The sequence below is a fragment of the Diceros bicornis genome, chromosome 28, assembly GCF_020826845.1.
Source record: "Diceros bicornis minor isolate mBicDic1 chromosome 28, mDicBic1.mat.cur, whole genome shotgun sequence".
In the NCBI taxonomy this organism is placed as follows: domain Eukaryota; kingdom Metazoa; phylum Chordata; class Mammalia; order Perissodactyla; family Rhinocerotidae; genus Diceros; species Diceros bicornis.
The window spans coordinates 32,111,594-32,130,213 of NC_080767.1; the positions used below are offsets into that span (position 1 = coordinate 32,111,594).

Below are 18,620 nucleotides of genomic sequence, written 5' to 3' on the forward strand. Positions count from 1 at the left end.
TGGTTGGGCCATTTTTTAACTTGGTTTATTGAAACTAGTCAATTTCAAGATTCATCAAATCAATAAAGTAAAAAGGAAAAGAAAGATAAAAGAAACAATAACAAAACATTTCCATTTAGCTTTGGTGACGTTGGCCTCAGGAATTTCTATGCTGGCAGCATCTGAGGTGGGCGGGGAGGGGCGGCTCCTAGCCCTCCTCCTGTCTGCAGGCTGCCAGAAGCCACGTTTGTCCACTCCCCCGGGGCCTGGAGAAGGCACTCAGTGCCCCTGCCCGTTCCTGACCCAGAGAGCCCGGGCAGCTGGGATTCCTGCATCAGTCTGGGTGTTAAGCTTGGCCTTCCAGTTGGAATCTGGGCACCTGCTTCTCGGCTCTGTCCCTGCAGTCCATGCAATGAAAGCCTGAGCCCCATCTGACAGTAACACGAGAGACCAGGAGAACCCGTAGGGACCAGAGTGAGAGCCCTGGACAGATGACGGCCTGACTCTTCGTCCTGATGCACTCACATTTACCTGTTGCTATTTTTTCGTCTGCAAATCAGAGCTGCTGGTGCTCCCAGTACCCCTGCAGAGCTGATGGGCTGGGTTTGGCTATCATGAGGGATCTGAAGGATCCCTCAGCCCCCAAATACCTGTCAAGCCAGAAACAACTGCAGTTTGGGCTTGTGGTGAAGACTCACTAAAGAATGAGTGTGCATATTGCAGGAGAGGGTGTGGAAATGCCCGCCAGGGGGTCCTCCAGCTGGGAAGGGGCTCCTTACTTCAAACTCCAAACCACGTGTGTCTCGTACAAACGAGCTCACACCAAGGGTACCACTGACACCTGTGCCCGTCGAGGTTGGGTGTGCAGGGCCGAGCCGTGCTGGGACAGAACAGGGCTCGAGAGATGCCTGAGGAGCCTTGGGGCTCCTGGTGGGAGGTTTCCAGAGGGAAGGGGGGCAGGACGTGGTCTGGGGCATCATTGGCCCAGCTGACCTCTTTAGTGCAAAACCCAACCAGCGTGCTGGGGAGGAGTGGTGGCGGGGTGGCACGGGCGCCCGGGAACTGGGTGGATTCCCAAACCAGAACTGGCACCACTCTCCAGCGGCCAGACCTCAGAGATGGGCAGTGTGGAGGGCAGGAGGGGCAGCAGAGGGGGTCCCATCCCTTTCCACCAGCAGAACCTGGGCAGAAACAGAGCGGCAGGGGCGGCAGGGCCAGCTCGCCTCGGAGCCCAGCGCCTGGCTCACTCGAAGGTCTCCCACTGCTTCCTGAGCTGCTCCACTGAGCCGGCGGCCGCGGCTGGGGCCGGGCTCACGTCGTGCTTGGTTTGCTGTAACAAATCCTCAAAGGGGTCTCTGGTCTCTCGAAGAGCAGAGGGCTGCAGTGCTGGCTCCAGGCCCTGGGGGAGCCTGGGAGGAAGGAGTGGGTGGTCTCCAGGCCTCAGGGCCAGCCCCTGCTTGGCCTCGGCAGCCCTGGCACTTGAGCGGGCCAGGGGCAACGTTCGGATCCTCGAAGGGGCGACTGCTGGGGGGCCCAGGGGCTGCAGGGGGCTGGTGTGGGCACCCATGGGCATCTGGCCAAAGAGGTTGGGCATGGAGAAGGCAGAAAGGTTCGGGTGAGACCTCTGTGGGGCAAAGAAGCCAGAACCGGACAGTAGGAGGCTGGGGGCAAAAGCTGGCCGCAGGGAAGCAGGAGGGGCCCCGAAAGGCCCAGTTGGTGTGGAGACCAGGGACATGGCGGGCAGTGCTGCTGGCATGGACGGGACAAAGGGATTGAGTGATGGCTGTGGAAACGGGGTGGGGGACCCTGCGGGGGGAAAGCTGAACTGGGGGATGAATGGGGTGGCTGCATTTGGGGCTGTAGGGCCTGGTGGAGGGGTGCTGCCTGACCAGGCTGTGTTAAGTGGGTCCAGGAGGGCCAGCAGGGCGTCACCGCCCGTGCCCGCAGCCTCTGGGGCCAGGTTGAGCGGCTGGAGCAGTTCGGTGGGGCCTTGTGGGGCAGCACTGGGGAGGAGCCCGGGGAACGGGGCTGCGCTCCGGGCAGCTCGCCTTTCCCGCTCGGCCTGCAGCCGCTCTGAGGAGAAGTCGCCGAGGGCGGCGCCAGCAGCCTGGAGCTTGGCTGGGCGGGCGGTGGGGGGCGGGGGCACGATGCCCAGCTCTGGGGTCTTCCTGCCCTGGGGCCGGGGAATGGTGATGCTGCCCAGAGTGGGGGTGGGCGCTTCCTCCTTGTCGCTGGGGTTCGGGATGCTGTCCCGGTTCTGGGGCCTGCGGGGCAGGGCCAGGGAGTTCCCGAGCAGGGCTGAGGGCTTTTCAGGTGGCGTGACCAGGGGCTTGCTGGGGATGGCCATGTCATCCTGGCCCAGGCTCCAGAGCTTGTTGTACGGGTGGGCGAGCTTCAAGGCCACTGGCACCCCGCGGCTCCTCTCACTCCTGCCCAGGTCCAGCCTCTGTTGGAGGGAACGAGGGAGGCAGTGACCATGGGCTGACCTGGGACAGGCTGGACGGCAGCACGTGCCATTCCCACGACCCCTCCGTGTGCTGGGCCAGCACCGGAGTCCAGCGCCTGGCTCACTGGGGTCTGCGCTCCCAGGCGTGTGGCTAATTAGCCCCCTGGGACTCAGAGCAGTTAGGGGCTCAGCCCACATCACCAGCAGAGAGCCCAGGTCTGTCGGACTCCAACACAAGCTTTTCTCACTGTGTAGCACAAGGGGATTCCAGAGCAAGCCTTGTGCTTTTATGCCAGTGGCTGCCAAGTAGTTTTAGGAAAATGACTCCATCTCCTGACCCTCTACTGGCCCGGCACGTGTTACTTTTCATAGCGCGTGGGCACTTTCAATCACCGGAGCCCAAGCGGGCAAGTGAGGCTCGGGAGGGGCGAAGGCACACTGGCTGGGAGGAAGCAGGACCAGGCTCTGCACTCACAAGCTACACGACCCGTCACTTCCCTTCTCCAGCCCGAGCTTCCTCAGCCGCGTGGGAACAGTAATTCCCCACAGGGGACACACGTGAATCACTGGATACGTGGGAGTTTTGTGAATTCCACAGTGTGACCAGTGACTGCGGACTCAGCAGCCTCACTTGCACGTGAGGAAACTGAGGCACAAAGAGGGGGTATGATAGATTGGAAGTCACAATGGAAGATCAGTGGTCACACACGAATAATCCAGAACCCAGGAATTTTGATCCAAAGGCTCTCCAAGGAGGCTTGGTGGGGATGGGAGCAATCCCAGTTCCATCAGGGGTCCAAGCCCTACCTAGGGGTCAGGCTGGGAGTCCTGGAGAGAGTGGCCTGGAGCACTGGCCCACCTCTGTCTGATGCACAAACAGAAGTGGGGGGCAGATTTCCATCAGGCTCTAGCATCTTCCCCAGTGATCACTGTGAGGGTGGTCTGGCCGCCGGCCCGCCTGGCGGGGTTTACAGTCAGACCGACCCTGAGCATTGGCTGAGGATCTTGCAAAAGTCGCTGTTTCTCCCTTGGTCTCCTTTGCTGTCATGTGGGGGACCTGCTTCTGTGTGGAAAGCACCAGCCCCCAGCAGATGCCTGCCCCCGCCCCTGTCATACCTGATAGTCAAAGGTCCCTGGCTGCTCCCTCAGGTCTTTGGGGGTCCGAAGGTCCTCTAAGCTCTTGGCCTGGCCCAGTGGCTGCAGTGGGACCTCCATGTCCAGGGTGCTGAAGACGTCCTCCAGGAGGTCGATGCTGGCAGCCCGGTCAGGTGGAGCTGGGGCAGGGCCTGTGGGCTCCCGGGCTCGCTGCTCTGGGCTGTCCACCTCATCGCCTTCTGCACTGTCGGACTCCTTGAGGGTCCGGTACGGCTGCGGCCTGGGAGGAGGCAGAGCAGGCTGGATTCTCCCACCCAGAGCCTCCCCTGGAGGAGCCAGCAGCCCCCACCCCTGAGAACGTCCAGGCCTTGAGGAGAGCCTCTGGGAGCCTTGGGGACAGGAGAGTGTCCTGGGTCCCCATGAGTGCAGGAATCTGGTTAGCAGCACTCTGACGGACCTGGGGCTGAATCCGGGTTCTGCTGTGGGACCTTGGGCAAGTCACTTTGGATCTAACTTGCACTGGGGGGGGCCACTTAGTTCCCCCCAAAACACATGACCCATCCTATAACTGGCTAGTGGGCTAGTTGGCTCACAAGCCATTCAGACAAGGTCTGAGAAACGGGACATGTTTGGAAAGGGACTAGGCAGGCAGACTCATTCCTGAGCCACTGTCTGCGCTCCCACCCCTCTGTGGCAGTCGGGTCCTGGGAAGTGAGCTGGGGAAACTCTTGCCAGGGCAGCTGCCCAACGCGCCCTGGGATCCTCAGGGGGGCCTATCTGGTTCTCAGCCTGTGCTCCCCTCGGTTCCAGCTCTGGCCATGCCATCTCTTGCTGTGGGACCTTGGGCAAGTCACTTAACCTGTCTGAGCCTCAGCCGCTCCCCCATTCCGGACTGCACCTCCCCAGCAGGTGGTGGTGGAGACTGTGTGACAGCAGGCACGCAGAGGCTGTTAACAGCGTTCTGTGCCTTTGTGCATTGAAACCTTGCAGTGACCCAGGCGTAGGTGACAAAGGGTCCTCTTACTTTCACTTCTCACAAGCCTGAGCCCCAGGGCACCACTGGGCGTGTGGAGAATGGTGCCTGGATACACCCTGAGCTCTAGGGGAGCTGAGCTCTAGGGGAGCCCGGGCCAGAGCACCGCCCCGCCTCCTCTAACCCCCAGGCTGGGGCTGGTGGCGGCTGCTGGTCAGGCAGCAACTGCCCGGGCTCAGGTAAGGTGGGGGAAGGACGCCACCTGCTGGTCCCGAAGGTCCACCCGCAGGAACTGGGACGGGACTGACAGCAGAGGGAGAGGCCTCATCCTACTGGCAGGGACTCCATCAGCCTGTGGTATCTTGCTGCAGCAACACGAGTAGCCCATGAAGTAGGACTCATACCCTCACTTTATAGATGAGGAAACTGAAGCTCAGGGAGGCTAAGTAACTCACTCTATGTCACATAGCACCTGGCAAGCGTTGGAAATGGAAGGCAAGTATGAGAGACTTCAAAAGCCCCTCACTCTAATTAAGTCATCTGACCAGGGAATTAAAGCCCCTTTAACCAAGTTTGAACACAATGAAGGAGACAAAGAAAAGTCAGTGTGCTTCTTACACTTAAGGAAATAGTGTTCATCAAAAGGAGCCCATTTTGTTTAGAGTTAAGATGGGCCCCTTCCTTTTTAAACACACACAGAAGCCTATACTTCTCGTAGGTCATGGCTAAGGGAGTGAGCATTACCCACTATTTAAATAATGAGGCATCAATTAATTCAAAAAGAGTGTGGCCTGCTGGACTCTGCGGTGGGGCCTCTCTGCGTGTCCCCCAGGCAGAGTGCCTTCACCTGGAAGGTGAGTTTAGGCTGATACATGGATAAACATTTCCTATTCCAGTGATTCTGTCTTTATTTTAATTAATAGTAGAAATAAGAACTGATACATTTAGGCTATGATATCAGAGATGTTATTACTTAGGACAAGGCTAATTTCTAAAGGTTTTAAAAGAAGAATTTGAGAGAAGAAGATTCAATGTTCAGAAAAGGCTGCATGTGAAGCCTGGGCAACACCGACTCAGGCCACCACTTTGTAAGTGGACATCAGGAAGGAATCGACTTGCCCGTGGTCACAGGTGAGCTGGTGGCAGCAAGGCCGGAAGCCTCCTACCCGTGGGGGCAGTGGCAGGAGCAGAGCTGTTGAGCTTATCAGGAGCCCCAAGGAACCCTCGGGTCAGGCCACAGGCTCGGGACTGGGAACAGGGAGGCAGTGGAGGGGACCGTGAGGGGGCTGGAGGGGAGGAATCCCTCTTCTGTAACACGGCTGTAACAGTCCACTCCCCGGAGGGTTGTGTGGGCCCTGCGGGGGTTCAGCCAAGGGCAGTTCCCTTCCCTTAAAGGCTCCCGTTAAAAACCTACACAACCTCGTCAACAAAGAAGCACAGACAACAGCTGTCCCTTTGCTCTGTCCCAGCTCTGAAAAACTTGTGGGTGGAGAGGCAAGAAGCAGCAGAGAAAGAGGAGCTACCACCTCCTCATGTTGGGGGTGGCGGGATTGTGGGTGAACTTTCTTTTTCTTTATTGCAATTTATAATTAGAATGAGGCTTAGGCTATAAATAATAATGATAAAAATTATCTTAAAGTCAGGCAGATGAGTAAAACATTTGGCTATGCCAGCATTAATATACACATTTCATATCAATAAAGTTTTTTTTTTGTGTGTGAGGAAGATCAGGCCCGAGCTAATATCTGATGCCAATCATCCTCATTTTTCTGAAGAAGACTGGCCCTGAGCTAACATCCATGCCCATCTTCCTCCACTTTATATGGGACACCGCCACAGCATGGCTTGACAAGCGGTGCATCAGTGAGCACCTGGGATCCGAACCTGTGAATCCAGGGCCGCCAGAGCAGAGTGTGAGAACTTAACCTCTATGCCACCTGGCCGGCCCTAAAGTTTTTTTTTAAACTTAAAACCTGACCCTCCATCTCCATGGCTTTCCTAGATATGCTGAGATAAAGGATTCAGGAGTCAAGAACCAGGCTAACTGTAGCCACCAATTCCATTAATAATCAAGTGCATTTTCCCCACATAAGGAATGAGAACTGATGTTCCTGCCTCACACCTTCAGAGCCCTGTCACTCCTGTCACCTCACTCCATCGTCACAGCCCCTGTGGGCTGGCAGAATGAAGGCCCTGAGAGGAGGACACAGAGGTGGCCTTCATCCTGCAAGCTGGCTCTGGGGCACTGGAGGCAGCAGCTGCAGACACCCCTCCCCACACACAAGTGCAAGCAGCACTGGCCACCCCCCTCCCCGCCAAGCGGCACAGGAGAGTCACCAAGCTGAGCTCAGGGAAGCGGAAGAAGGAAGGAGAGACCATTCAAAGGGAGCGGAGAAGAAAAAGCTTTCAGTGAAGCCAGAGCTCGGGCCCTCTTCCCGCTGGCATTCATCGTCAGACGAGTCTTCGGAGAGGAAGACCGCATAGTGTCGCAAGGGCTTTACCAGGCTGGGGCAGAGGAAGACAAGAGAGGAGAGAATAGTTAGGAGGCATCCTCAGGACTCCACACGGCAGGGTGGGAAGGAGGCCCCTGGGCTCCGCGCCTGGCCCTGGCCTCCCTCTGCCTGCCTGGAGTGGAGGCTCCCTGGAGAAGGCCACAGGCTACGGGAAGCCTGACGGGCCCCAAGGTGAGGAAGCTGGTCCCAAACGGAAAAGAAACTGTGGGTTTGCTACACATGTCAAGACCCTTAAACACGTGATCCCGTCATCTAGGACCCAGTAATTCCACTTCCATTTAGATAACCCTAAACATAGCAAAGAATTATGCACAAAGATGTTCATCACTGCCATGTTTATAATACTAACACACGCAACAACCTAAATTTCCAGCATTAGGAATCTGGTGAAGGGAATTATGGTACAGTTGGCTGAATATCACCCTCCCATTAACTGCAATGTTTATAAAGAAAAATCTAAAACTCAGGATGCAGAAGGGCAATTACACGGCATTTACTCTCATCTACAAATGGAAAAATGCATAGAAAAAAGACTGGAAAGGTATGTGCCTAAATGTCAACACAAGCTGGCAGGGTTAAGGGTGATTTTTCTCTCCTGCCTCTTTTTGTTTTTCTGCATCCTCTACATTTTCTACAACGTGCATATCTGCTTCAATAATCAGGAAAAAATAAAACATAAAACAGTTCAAGGAGACAGTGAGCCGGTGGAAGAACACTCGCGAGAAGGCCCTTTTCTGATTGGCGGCTGCTCCCTGGCGTCTCCCTCAGATGCCTCTTCAGACCGTCTTTTTCATCTGCGATGTGGAAATTAAATATTCATTGTTATAAAAAATACAGCTCCCTTGTCAGCCACCTGTGAGCTCTGCCTCTATAAACGCAAACACGTACACAGCCCAGAGAAACTCCACGCCCGGCTCCTGTGAATTATACACTGACCAGGGCCCGCGAAAGGTGCGTGCTCGGAAAGGGCTAGAAGGGCAGACCTCGGTTCAAATCCCGGCCCCACGGCTGCTGCTCAGGCACGCAGGCTGGGGAGCGGGCGGTCCACGCCTCTGCCCTGTACCGGGCTGGGCATGCGCTGAGGATCCCCAGGGCGTGATGGTGCAGTTTGGGGAGTGGGTGGGGCAGGAGACATAGAGTGCCTGAGGGGGGCTATCTCTTCCCCCCAAGCCAGAGAGTCTCCTTCCTTTGCTTTATATGATGCAATTCCTTTCAGATTTTACTTCAGGAAAGGGCAACCTGTCTGAAAACAGTGCATGGGAACCACAGCTGGAGAGTAAGGGAGGGACAGCAGCTGTCCCTGGGGGACTGGGAGAGTGGACTGTGACTAGCCTCTGCTACGATCCGCCATTGCTGGTGCTAAGCCGGTTGTTACCCAAGAATGTGCTTTTTTTTGTGTGTGTGTGAGGAAGATTGGCCCTGAGCTAAAGTCCGTGCCCATCTTCCTTCACTTTGTATGTGGGACGCCACCACAGCATGGCTTGATGAGTGATGTGTAGGTCTGCGCCCGGGATCTGAACCCACAAACCCTGGGCCACTGAAGTGGAGCGCGTGAACCTAACCACTATGCCACCGGGCTGGCCCCAAGAACATGCCATTCTTTTAAAAGTAGAACCAGAGCTGTCTCCCAGAGCTGTGGAGCTCCCCAGCATTTCCACGCATCATCCCTAGAAGTTAGCCAGGCAAAGAGTTCTGTCTTTGTACCCAAGTGGAGGTCGAGGCTCAGAGAGGGAAGCCACATGCCCAGAGTCACACACAGGGCGCAGCACTCCTCTCCTCTCCCAGGCCGCCTTGTTGGGTGTTAGGGACGAGATAGACCTCGGCCCTTCCTGGACTAGAGAGAGCATCAGCCTCAGAGAGGCATTTTCCTCCGGGCTCAGAGAGGACAGGAAGATCTGATTTGCAGAAATGTGCCGGGCCAGCCTCGGGACAAGGCTGCCCAGCTCCTGCCACTTCCACCAGGACATAAAATAAGGCAGCAGAAGGGCCACTCTCCACAGAGCCACTGGAGTCCTGTTCCGAATCACAAAGCCCACCTCGTCACTCTCCTGCTTAACACCTGCAAACCTGCTCTGAATCGTGATTTCCCGGCAGTCGGCTGTGTGGCGAGTAAATCTACCGAGGAAAGCATTAGGAATAATAACGTTCGGACATTTGCAGAATGATTTACTTGTCCGTTTTAAAGTTGGGAGGCCCACTCTTACTTGCCAGCACTGGACTGTTCTCCTGAGCAGGGAAGGGGTGAAGGGTGGGCGGGTGCCGGGCCTCAGGCTCCACTCTGGGGAGCCTGTTGAATGTGCCAGGTGGGTGGGTGAGGGCTGCAGAGCGGCAGTGCCAAGTCCGTGCCCCCAGCAGGGCACACACCGTGCCGTACGCCTGGCCCTGGCTACCTCTCAGGCCGCCGTCTGCCTGGTGCACTGACCGCTCTTCAGTTTTGACGACTCGGCTCAGACGGCACTCCCAGGAAGCCTTCCTGGAGTTCTCAGCCGGAGTTTTCCCTACATGGCGTTGGCTTCTCCCGGGCTGTGTGTTTAGCACTTTATCCGTACCATTTAACCTCTTGAATTCTATTTCTGAGCTAGGCTCCTCAAGGGCAGGGGTCTGGCTCATTCTTCTTTCTCCCCACCTGGGGCACAGCATTAGCACAACGGAAGTTTGTTGATTGAATGAATGGAAACCAGCGTGTTGGGGAGAGAAGGCACGCCCCCATCCCATTTCACCCATCTTCCTGGAGCCCCACCACGGCACATTTCCCTTTCATCAGCTTGTGGCTGCAGTATAAAAGTGTCCCCTCTCTGAGTTTCCCACCTGTCCTCTGAGAGGCTGAGACCTGTAGAATGGGACCATGCTTGGGGTGAGGGTGTTAGGTATATAGGGGTAGGCGGGAGTCATGGAAAAATGTTTAAAATAATATCCACAAGTAGGCACGTGCCAGGGGCTTTACCTAGGTTATTTCTACCCTTCCCAACAGCTTAGCAGGAGGATGTCACTGTACTGATTTTATAGAGGGTGACACTGGCATTAGTCCATCCACCTGTCCATCTGTCAACACACCCAACCAAGAGGCACTTCCTGAGTGCTTGCTGTGAGCAGACCCAGTGCTAGCTGAGTGCTGGGAGTCACTGGTGAAGAAGAGAGATGTGACCAAGTGACCAGCCAGGATGTGACGAGCAGGGATTCCAGCCCAGGGCCCTCACTTTCCTGTCGGCTGGGCTGGTGGCTTTCCTGTCAGCGGGGCTCCTCTGGCTTTGACAAGAAAGCAGAGACCACAGCCTGGCACATTAGCCAAATGCCACTAAACCTGCCAGGAATGTCTGGATTCACAGAAGAGCAAAGAGCCTTTGTGCCGGACTGGACTTTGGCTTCATCAAATCAGGCTGCTGCAGTTCACACTGCTGTCAAAATCCATTGCCTCCCACACTGGCGTGATCACGGAGGGGGTGGGGTGCGAGGGAGGGGGAGAGAGGGAGCCTCGATTTCCAGCTCGCAAACCACCTTCCCTCTCCAGCCCACCCTCCTGGCCAGGCCAGGCTGGTTGGGCAGTGGCTTCAACAACAGGCCCAGGGTGTCCCCTAAACACACCAGCTGTCTCTCGAGAGTGATGGACACCCAGGCGAGAAACTTGCCATGTGGTTTGGTCAGATCAGAGTTTTTCCAGGGCCAGGCTTTGGGCCACATGGATGATGATGATGACACTAGCAGTACTTACAAGTGTTGGGTTAAATGCTGTCCATATAATTTCTTGTTAATTCCTTATCACATCCTCATTTTGCAGATAAAGAAGCCAAGGCTCAGAGAGGGGGAGTCACATGCCTAGTGTCACACAGCAGCTAAAGGCAGAGCCGGGAATCTGGATTTGCCTGACTCTAAACCACTTTGCAATCCTGCCTCTTCAGTTTTGTGGATCTGAAACAATGAAATAAAGGGTAGGGTGTTTCCCCTTCCACTTTTAATAAAAGGTGAGATTTCAAAATAAACTTATTTAAATTCAGCTACTCATGTTCTCCCATGAAACATACAGTCAGATATTTGTCAGAGATAAAGGATGAACTGTCAAAAACGTCCAGGTTTAAATTTTTTATTAGCTTAAGGCAGAATATGAAAAAAAAAAAAAAAAGTGTACCTCTTCCCTCATTAACCCAATTCAACTACTACCCTGCAGTCTGCCGCCCGCCACTTGCCTGGATTTGATTATACACAAAGAGCTGTCTGTGAAAAGGCAGGTCGTGGCGAACTTGGCTACCCAGCGAGGGCTGCCGGAATCTTGGCGAGAGAGACAGGCCCGCTGTCCATCCCTGTTCAGACCCCATCATCTCCCACGGCTGCTCCCGCCTCTACCCACCTCGTCTCGGTGCGGAGTTCCCATGCAGATGACTTCCCGAGCCCCTTCTAATGTTTGGTTTAACGTGTCGCTGCTTAGCACGCGCGTGTGACAGTGGTGACAGGCGCGGCTGTTCCTTTTTAAATACCATGTCAGACACACGGCGTCAGGAAGCGGGGACGTGCTCTGTGGCTCTCTGCCGTGCCGGGATCGCACGGGCTTATTTTTTAATGAGGAAGGTCTGCATCTTGAGGGTTTTTTTCATGTGTCACATCGCGTGGACAAATCAGCAGCACGTCACGCTGGCCCAAAATGAAATGCTGACAAATGTAGATATTTCAAATTTAATTGACATTTAAATGTACTTGAGATAGAGAAGGGAAACAATCAGCAAGGACTTGGTCTCCGGAGGTAACGAGGATCATTTACTCTAGCACAAAGGATCCTCACTTTGTAAGTGTCTTGGCTGTTCCTGTGTTCCTTGATGACGAGGCTCCTGTGGGGCCAATGAGCAGGGACAGGCCCCAGGACGAGGCCTGTCCTACCCGCCCAGTGGATGTCAGTCTGTCCAGTCTTCCCCTATCCTCCACTTCCCAGCCAGATGACCTTGGGAAAATCATTTCCTCCCCGAACCTCAATTTCTTATCTGCAAAATGGGGATTCTACAGCCCTCTTGATGCTCTTATCACAAAAGCTGAATGAAAATATTTGCAAAGGCTTTACATAGTGCCTAGTGCATATTCAATTACTAGCCATAGGCCACATTCACCTGCCAACAAATAGATGTGGGGCATTTGCATCCCGTGCAGGGTCTTTCTAGGTGTTCAAGGACAAATAAGGCGTGTTTGCCTTTGAAGACCTTCCCAGTCAAGGTTGCTGGTCCCCAGCTGGACAAATCACAGCACATCAGAATCATCTGAGAACCTCTGCCTGGAGGTTCTGCCATGCCTTCCCTCCATCACTACGACACAGGGCCAACGCTCTAGACCACACCTTAGCATGTGCCTAGGTTACAAACATAGAAAAAGGCTCTGGGGGCCGGACCGGTGGTGCAAGCGGTTAAGTGCGTGCGCTCTGCTGCGGCAGCCTGGGGTTCGCCGGTTCGGATCCTGGGCGCGCACTGATGCCCTGCTTGGCAAGCCATGCTGTGGCGGCGTCCCATATAAAGTGGAGGAAGATGGGCATGGATGTTAGCCCAGGGCCAGTCTTCCTCAGCAAAAAAAAAAAAAAAAAAAAAGAGGAAGACTGGCAGATGTTAGCACAGGGCTGATCTCCTCACAAAAAAAAAAAAAAAAAAGAAAAAGGCTTTGAAGCAAGTCAGGGGGGTCTCTGGGGAAACAAGCTTGGGGCAGGACCCACAGAGGAAGCTCCGGAACTGTACCGTTGACCGGGGTAAGGGCTAGGGCTGTTCTCAGGGAGGAAGAACTGGAGACAGATATGGGAACCTGCTGGACACTGGGTCTCTGTACTCAATTGTACGTGACTGTCTCCTTAAGACAATAAGGAGAGAGCCACGGCTGTACTGAGTCATGATCACCTCCGAGAGGATGACTTCCTGTCAGGTGAATTGGTCTCATGAAGATTGCTGAGTGTGAGACCAGGTCCTTCTCACACTAGTGGGGACTTGCTCTGCCCCGGGTGCTGGGGGTGTACCTGGCCCAGCGCAGGTCATTCCACCTTTTAGAGCCCTGGCCGCCTCCTGGTCAAACAAACGTGCTCACCAAAGCCTTCACTGTGAAGACTGTGGAGACGGGGGAGGTTAACAAGATGGCACACGTGAACGTGCTGGGAACAAAACAGGCACTTGAGAAATGGTGACATGGCATCTGGAATAGGGAGAGGGCCCTGTTGAGATGGCAAAGCCTTTCAGAGGTTACTGAAATCAGTAATGTCTTGAGAACGGAGCACCTTTTCCTAGGGCCTCCTAAAGGCCCGGTTTTTCAGCTGGAACTAGTTTCCCCTATTGTAGCAGCTCCCTGGAAAGGTCCTTCCCTCCAAGAGGCAGCAGAAGTGGTTGGAGACGAGAGGGCTTGTGTTTTCCCGGGCTGCTGCACATCCCTGGGGGCTCCTTGGCAGTTCCTGCTTTTCCAGTCTGGGCTCAGGCTCCACGTCTGGCTTGGCTTTGTCTCCAAGGCCCAGAACCCACTGTTGGAGAGGGGAGGGGGGCCTGAGTCAGGTCAGCAGCCTCTCGCCTTGCTAATTGGGTCTGTGACCTTCTGCTTGGGTGTTTGGACTCCAGCTGCTCAGGTAGCAGGTCCTGGCGGCCTGCCAGGGGGTAGGACCCAGCCAGCTGCCCCTCCCCTGGGCCAGGGCTCAGCTGGCATCTTGGAGACTTGCTCCTGGGGCTGATCGCAGTTTCTGGCTCTTAGAGGGCCGGGGCAGCACAGGTGCCGGTAGCTTCACGGTCACATCCTCATTACACCTGGCACACAGTAGGTGCTCTTTACACACCTGTGGTTGTTAACTGACACCCTCCCCCATCTCCAGGGTGCTGGGCTGCAAGCTTCACCCTCCTGCAGTGATTCCTTTGTTATTCATTCAGTGACATCCCTGAACAGAGGCCTGGGTGAGGCTCTGGTCCAGGAGCCGAGGAGTCAAAGCTGAGGAACACACAGCCCTGCCCTGGAGGAGCTCAGAGTCCTGGAGTGTGCGTGTGTATTTGTTGTGTGTGTACCTGTTTGTGTGCGCACCTGTGTGTGAAGTAGAGAGAAACTACAACATGGTAGTTCAGTGCTACATCAGGGGAAGCCCAAGGGATGGTGGGTGTGGGAAGCGGGGTGCGCAGTTCGTCAGCAGGCATCACGGGGGGAGTCCGATGGCTGAGGCTGCAGCAGCTGCCGCAGGAGGGGAGACTCGCATGCCCCGCTAACTTAGGACGTTAGTGTGGCTCCTGGGGGCAGTATCTCAAATGGTGTTCCTTGGGATGTTAATAGGCATCATGTTAAAAGAAAAAAAGATGGTCAAGAGACTTGCCCAGGGTCTCGGGTCGGCAGCTGGTGGGCCAGGATGCTGCCCCAGGTCTGTCCATGCCGAAGTCTTGCCCACGCACAGGCCACCACTCATGCAACAGGTTACCGCCCACACCCCCGGGGCAGCCCTGGGTCCGTCTAGGAGGGAGAAGGGCTCCACCCTGTTGTGATCCACCGTCCAGAGGCCGTGCTGAGCCCAGGCCTTGAGGAGACTGGGAGTGGAGCAGCATGCCAGCTTCTGCCAGAGCACGTGTGCAACTGGCCCGAAGAGATAATTGCAAGTGTTCTGAGACCTGGTCTTTGGGAAGAGCTCTCACTAAACGCTTCTGGCAGCTTCCTCTGATCTTGTTTTAATCTTCTGGGGCTTTGGGTGCTGGGGTCACGCAGTGCGATTCAGATGATCAGACTCTCCAATTCCTAAGCAGTGTCGGCTGGCCGTTTGCACAGACCGTCCACATAGCCAGCAGAACCTGTGGAATTTCTCCTTGGCGAGGAGGATTTCTAACGCCGGCCACACGTTCCTCTCGGTCCCCCAGACCCTTATTCCCAGGGAGTCCACAGCTCCGGCGGGAGTGTGGTGGTACAATTCTATCAGAAAGTCGTTTAGGAATACACAGCAGAAATCTCCCCACATGACCACTTAAGTGTACGGGCTTTGGCGTTAGGGAGACATGTTTGAAACTCAGTTCTGGCACTAACTAGCTGTGTGACCAAGAGCAGTGACAACCTCTCGGGGTCTCAGCTACTTCTTTTATAAAATAGATCTAATGATACCCCCCCACCCCGATTTCTCGTGAGGATTAAATGAAACGATGGATGTAAAGTGCTTATCACGCAGTTCTCGGTTAATGGTAGTTGTTAATCATTCCATTTCTTATAATGACATAAAACGAGAAGAAGCTTGGAGAACAAAGACGTTTACTCTGGCATTTTTCGTATTAGTGAAAACCTGGAACAATCTACAGGTCTAATATGAGGGGCGTGGTTAGGTATACCACGCACATACGCACAATGGGATCTTCTATAGTTACAAACACCGGGGGTTACAAGGACATGGGGCAAGTCCATATGATGGGACATTGCAAGGAACCTGCAGCTCTGCAAAATACATATAGGAAAAAGACAGGAGGGAAATCTGTAGAAATGTTAATTAGTTGGCTTCAGAATGAACTTTCCTTTTGTTCCTAACTTCTTGATTGTCTATAAGGCTACTGGGTTATTTTTACAAACAAACAAACAAAATTATTTGAAAAGAGCAGATTTTGCACGGATCTGCCCAGAGAAGTGAGCAGGGCATTTTAATGGCTCGTGAGCCCCTGGTGGCTGAATCTGGACCATTCTTACGTAGCACAATGAAACTTCAAATAACCAGCCTGCAGCCAGTTAAGACTCTTGCACGACTGGAGGGTCAAGGTGTGCAGTCGAAAGAGCTCGGGCTCTGCAGCTGGTCAGGACTGAGTGCATCTCAGATCCACGCCAACCGCAAGCCCCTTCACCATTAAGACTCAGAAGACAGCCCTGCCCTTCTGGGTTGGTGTGCAGATTAAACAAGGTAGAGGCTGCATGTAACTATCTCCTTCCATACTCTCAGCAACTCTGTGAGGGCTACTGCCCCTGGCCCCCACTGCAGGGAACGAATGACGGGCAGCCTGGCAGAGACAGGCACCTGGGGACCAGCAAGCCACTCCCTGCTTTTGGCTTCTCTGCATGCTGTGCGTGGTTTGGAGGGGTGGGGAGTACTGAGCACAGTACTGCCTGTTAGAGCTTGCTATAGGCTCTCTCGAAGCATCAAGTTTGATGGGAAACTCCCCTATAAGTGGCAAGCCAAAAGGAAAATAAGTTGGGACCTAAGAGCTGTGCACACTCCAGCCGAGACAACCAAGGTCCATCTTTAACAGGTGGGGAGCTCTGGACCTCACCGTGTCCACTGCAGCCGCCATTGTCTTTACTACTCAGAGTAGCTCATAATCATAATTAGGTTCTTAACAAGAAGCCTGGATGGTGCAGAAGAAAGGAGGAGGCCTCTGTCACTAGACAGTTGATCCCACCATTTTCTAGCCCTGAGACTTTGGGCAAGTTACTGAACATCCCTCTTTGAGCCTCAGTTTCTCCATCTGTTAAATGGGTAAGCCACCACCTACCCTTCACAATCTTAAGGGATGTTCAGTAAATGTTATTTTTCTTTCCTTTTCCAGGTGGAAACACCAATGGCACCAGTGGACACTGCTTCTTTGGCAGGAAGAGGACTGAACAGCTACGGTTCCCAACTCCAGCCTCCAGGGAACCAGAGAGGATGGGTGGCGTGCTAGGCAGGTCATCTCAGGGCACGGAGCTGTCTCTCTGCGCAAAGCCAGACTAACAGTGGGCCCCCATGGGCAGCAGAGTATAACAGAGAATGAAATCAAGCAGCATTTGCAGTCCTGGCCCTGCCACTTTCCAACTGGATGGCCCTAGAACACGGGTCAAATATGTTTTCTGGGCCTGAGTTCCCATTCTGTGGAAGGGGAAACGAATACCAGCCTAAGAGGGCCTAGAACACAAGAGGTGCTCGATTGTACTTGCTGCCGACTGGCCTCTGATCCCTCCTAACCCCAACTCTTACCCTAGGGAACCCTCAGGGTATATTCCATCAGCCCTGTTCTGAATAACAACGGAAGTAGCTGATACTTCCTGAGGAGAAACAGTCACTGAATATGAATTAGCTGATGTTAACTGAAAAACAGAGGGAAGGTTTTCTCCAGAAATCTTTCTGAAGTATTCTTCCAACTGTCATCAAATGGCTTTAAGGGGCTAGGACTCCTATGTTTGATTCAGGAAGAAAGTTTGATACAGAAGAATTTTCATTTTGGGAAAATGCAAGTCAACAAAAGAGTCAGCACGGGGATTCTCTTTAAAAGACTCCTTTTTAAAATCCTAGGGAGCTCACACCCAGTGGGTTTTCAAAGATATTTGCTGAATGAATGGATTCATGAATGGACAGATGGACATCAGCCAGAAAGGAAGAAACGGACTTCAATGGATGGACTGGCCAGAGAGCTGGCGGCCAATGCCACCGGGCCTGATGAATTCCACACGCTGAGCTGCTGCAGGAGGCCATGGAGACCGTCTTATTCTTAATCAGCTCCATCTTGCTATTCACAAAGTAAACTATTTAATGTGCTGTTTGGAAGGGAGAGTTGGGGCAAGAAGTCAGGACTGAATCCCTCCCTCAACTTTAAAGATCCTGTATCTCTTTCGGCTGCCCAAATCCTCTAAGTTTCCCAAGGGAGACAAAGATCTGTGATTCAAGAAAATCCAGGCCAGATTAAAGCGCCAGGCACCGAGTCCGTGTGCCCAACATGGAACTACCCGCAACCAAGGCCCATTAGGATCTGGCTCCTGCCTGCCGGCTTGTCTCCTTGTGTCTCCCAACACAATGCTGACAGATTGGTGGAGCTGGTTTCTTTCCCCCCAAGAACAATATTTTATGAGTCTGTTTTATTAAAATATTTTCCACTGGATGCTTCCTGTGTTTCAAGAAGTTGGTCTTGCCAGCTGGAGCTGATGACAGTTGAGAAAAACATATCCAAGTGCTGTTGTGACATGGCATTTGGAAGTGCAGGAGCACGCCTAGGGGGGTGGGCAGGCAGCAAGGGGAGAGACGCAGGAAAACACTCGGGTTGCACCAGAAATGTCACTGGCATTATGGGAGGACAGCCCCTCCCCCCCCACTTTTAAAAAATGTGAACAGGAACTCTTGGAATGATGTCCCCGAATGTACCTCTGTATTTCCTGGTGGGCTAGAGCCACTGTGGTGTACGGTCACAGAGAACCCGTCATTTATTTTCTATCACTGCCAGTCTGCCAATCCATCAAACTAGCCCCCATGCTCCCACTGGTTCATTTCAACCCCAAATGTTTCCTGAACAGAAATCTAAAACAAGTCATATTGCTGAAAGAGATGAAAAGTGATACTGATACAGTTCTGGTAACAACCAGGGTGATGGCTTACCAGACACTGGCCCTCTGGCACACACGAGAGAGGCATCCCCCATCCCTGAGCTGGAAAAGCAACAGTGTAAGTGTGACACGAAGTCCGACCTCCATGTGAGAACTTGGCCACAAAACGGGTAATGCTGCTCTGCAGTGTAGGGAGTTGCTGGTCTGAGGTGTTTTTGTGCAATGCTGATATTCTGGGTTCGCATTTCAGTACCTACAGGCCTGTGACCCTGTATCCCAGGACAGTGTCTAAAAGACTTAGCTCAGTTTTAAAGAGGTGGCTTTAAAGAAAAGGGACGAATTTCATCCCCCTAAGGAGAAATCTTCAGGGTCTGAGGAACTCTGA

The 18,620-nt window shown here is 53.8% G+C and overlaps 1 protein-coding gene across 4 annotated transcripts in view; it reads right to left on the reverse strand.

The window, feature by feature from the left end:
• Positions 1 to 8: 8 nt before the first annotated feature.
• Positions 9 to 18,620, reverse strand: part of DENND1A (DENN domain containing 1A) — a 502,861-nt gene continuing 484,249 nt past the window's right edge. For all 4 annotated transcript variants that reach the window (XM_058524001.1, XM_058524002.1, XM_058524003.1 and 1 more), the window contains 2 exons: positions 3,542 to 3,800; positions 9 to 2,425 (listed from right to left, as the gene is read on the reverse strand). In XM_058524001.1, coding sequence (XP_058379984.1) covers positions 1,223 to 2,425; positions 3,542 to 3,800 — 1,462 coding nt within the window. In that variant the 3' untranslated portion in view covers positions 9 to 1,222. The remainder of the gene's footprint in view (positions 2,426 to 3,541; positions 3,801 to 18,620) is intronic.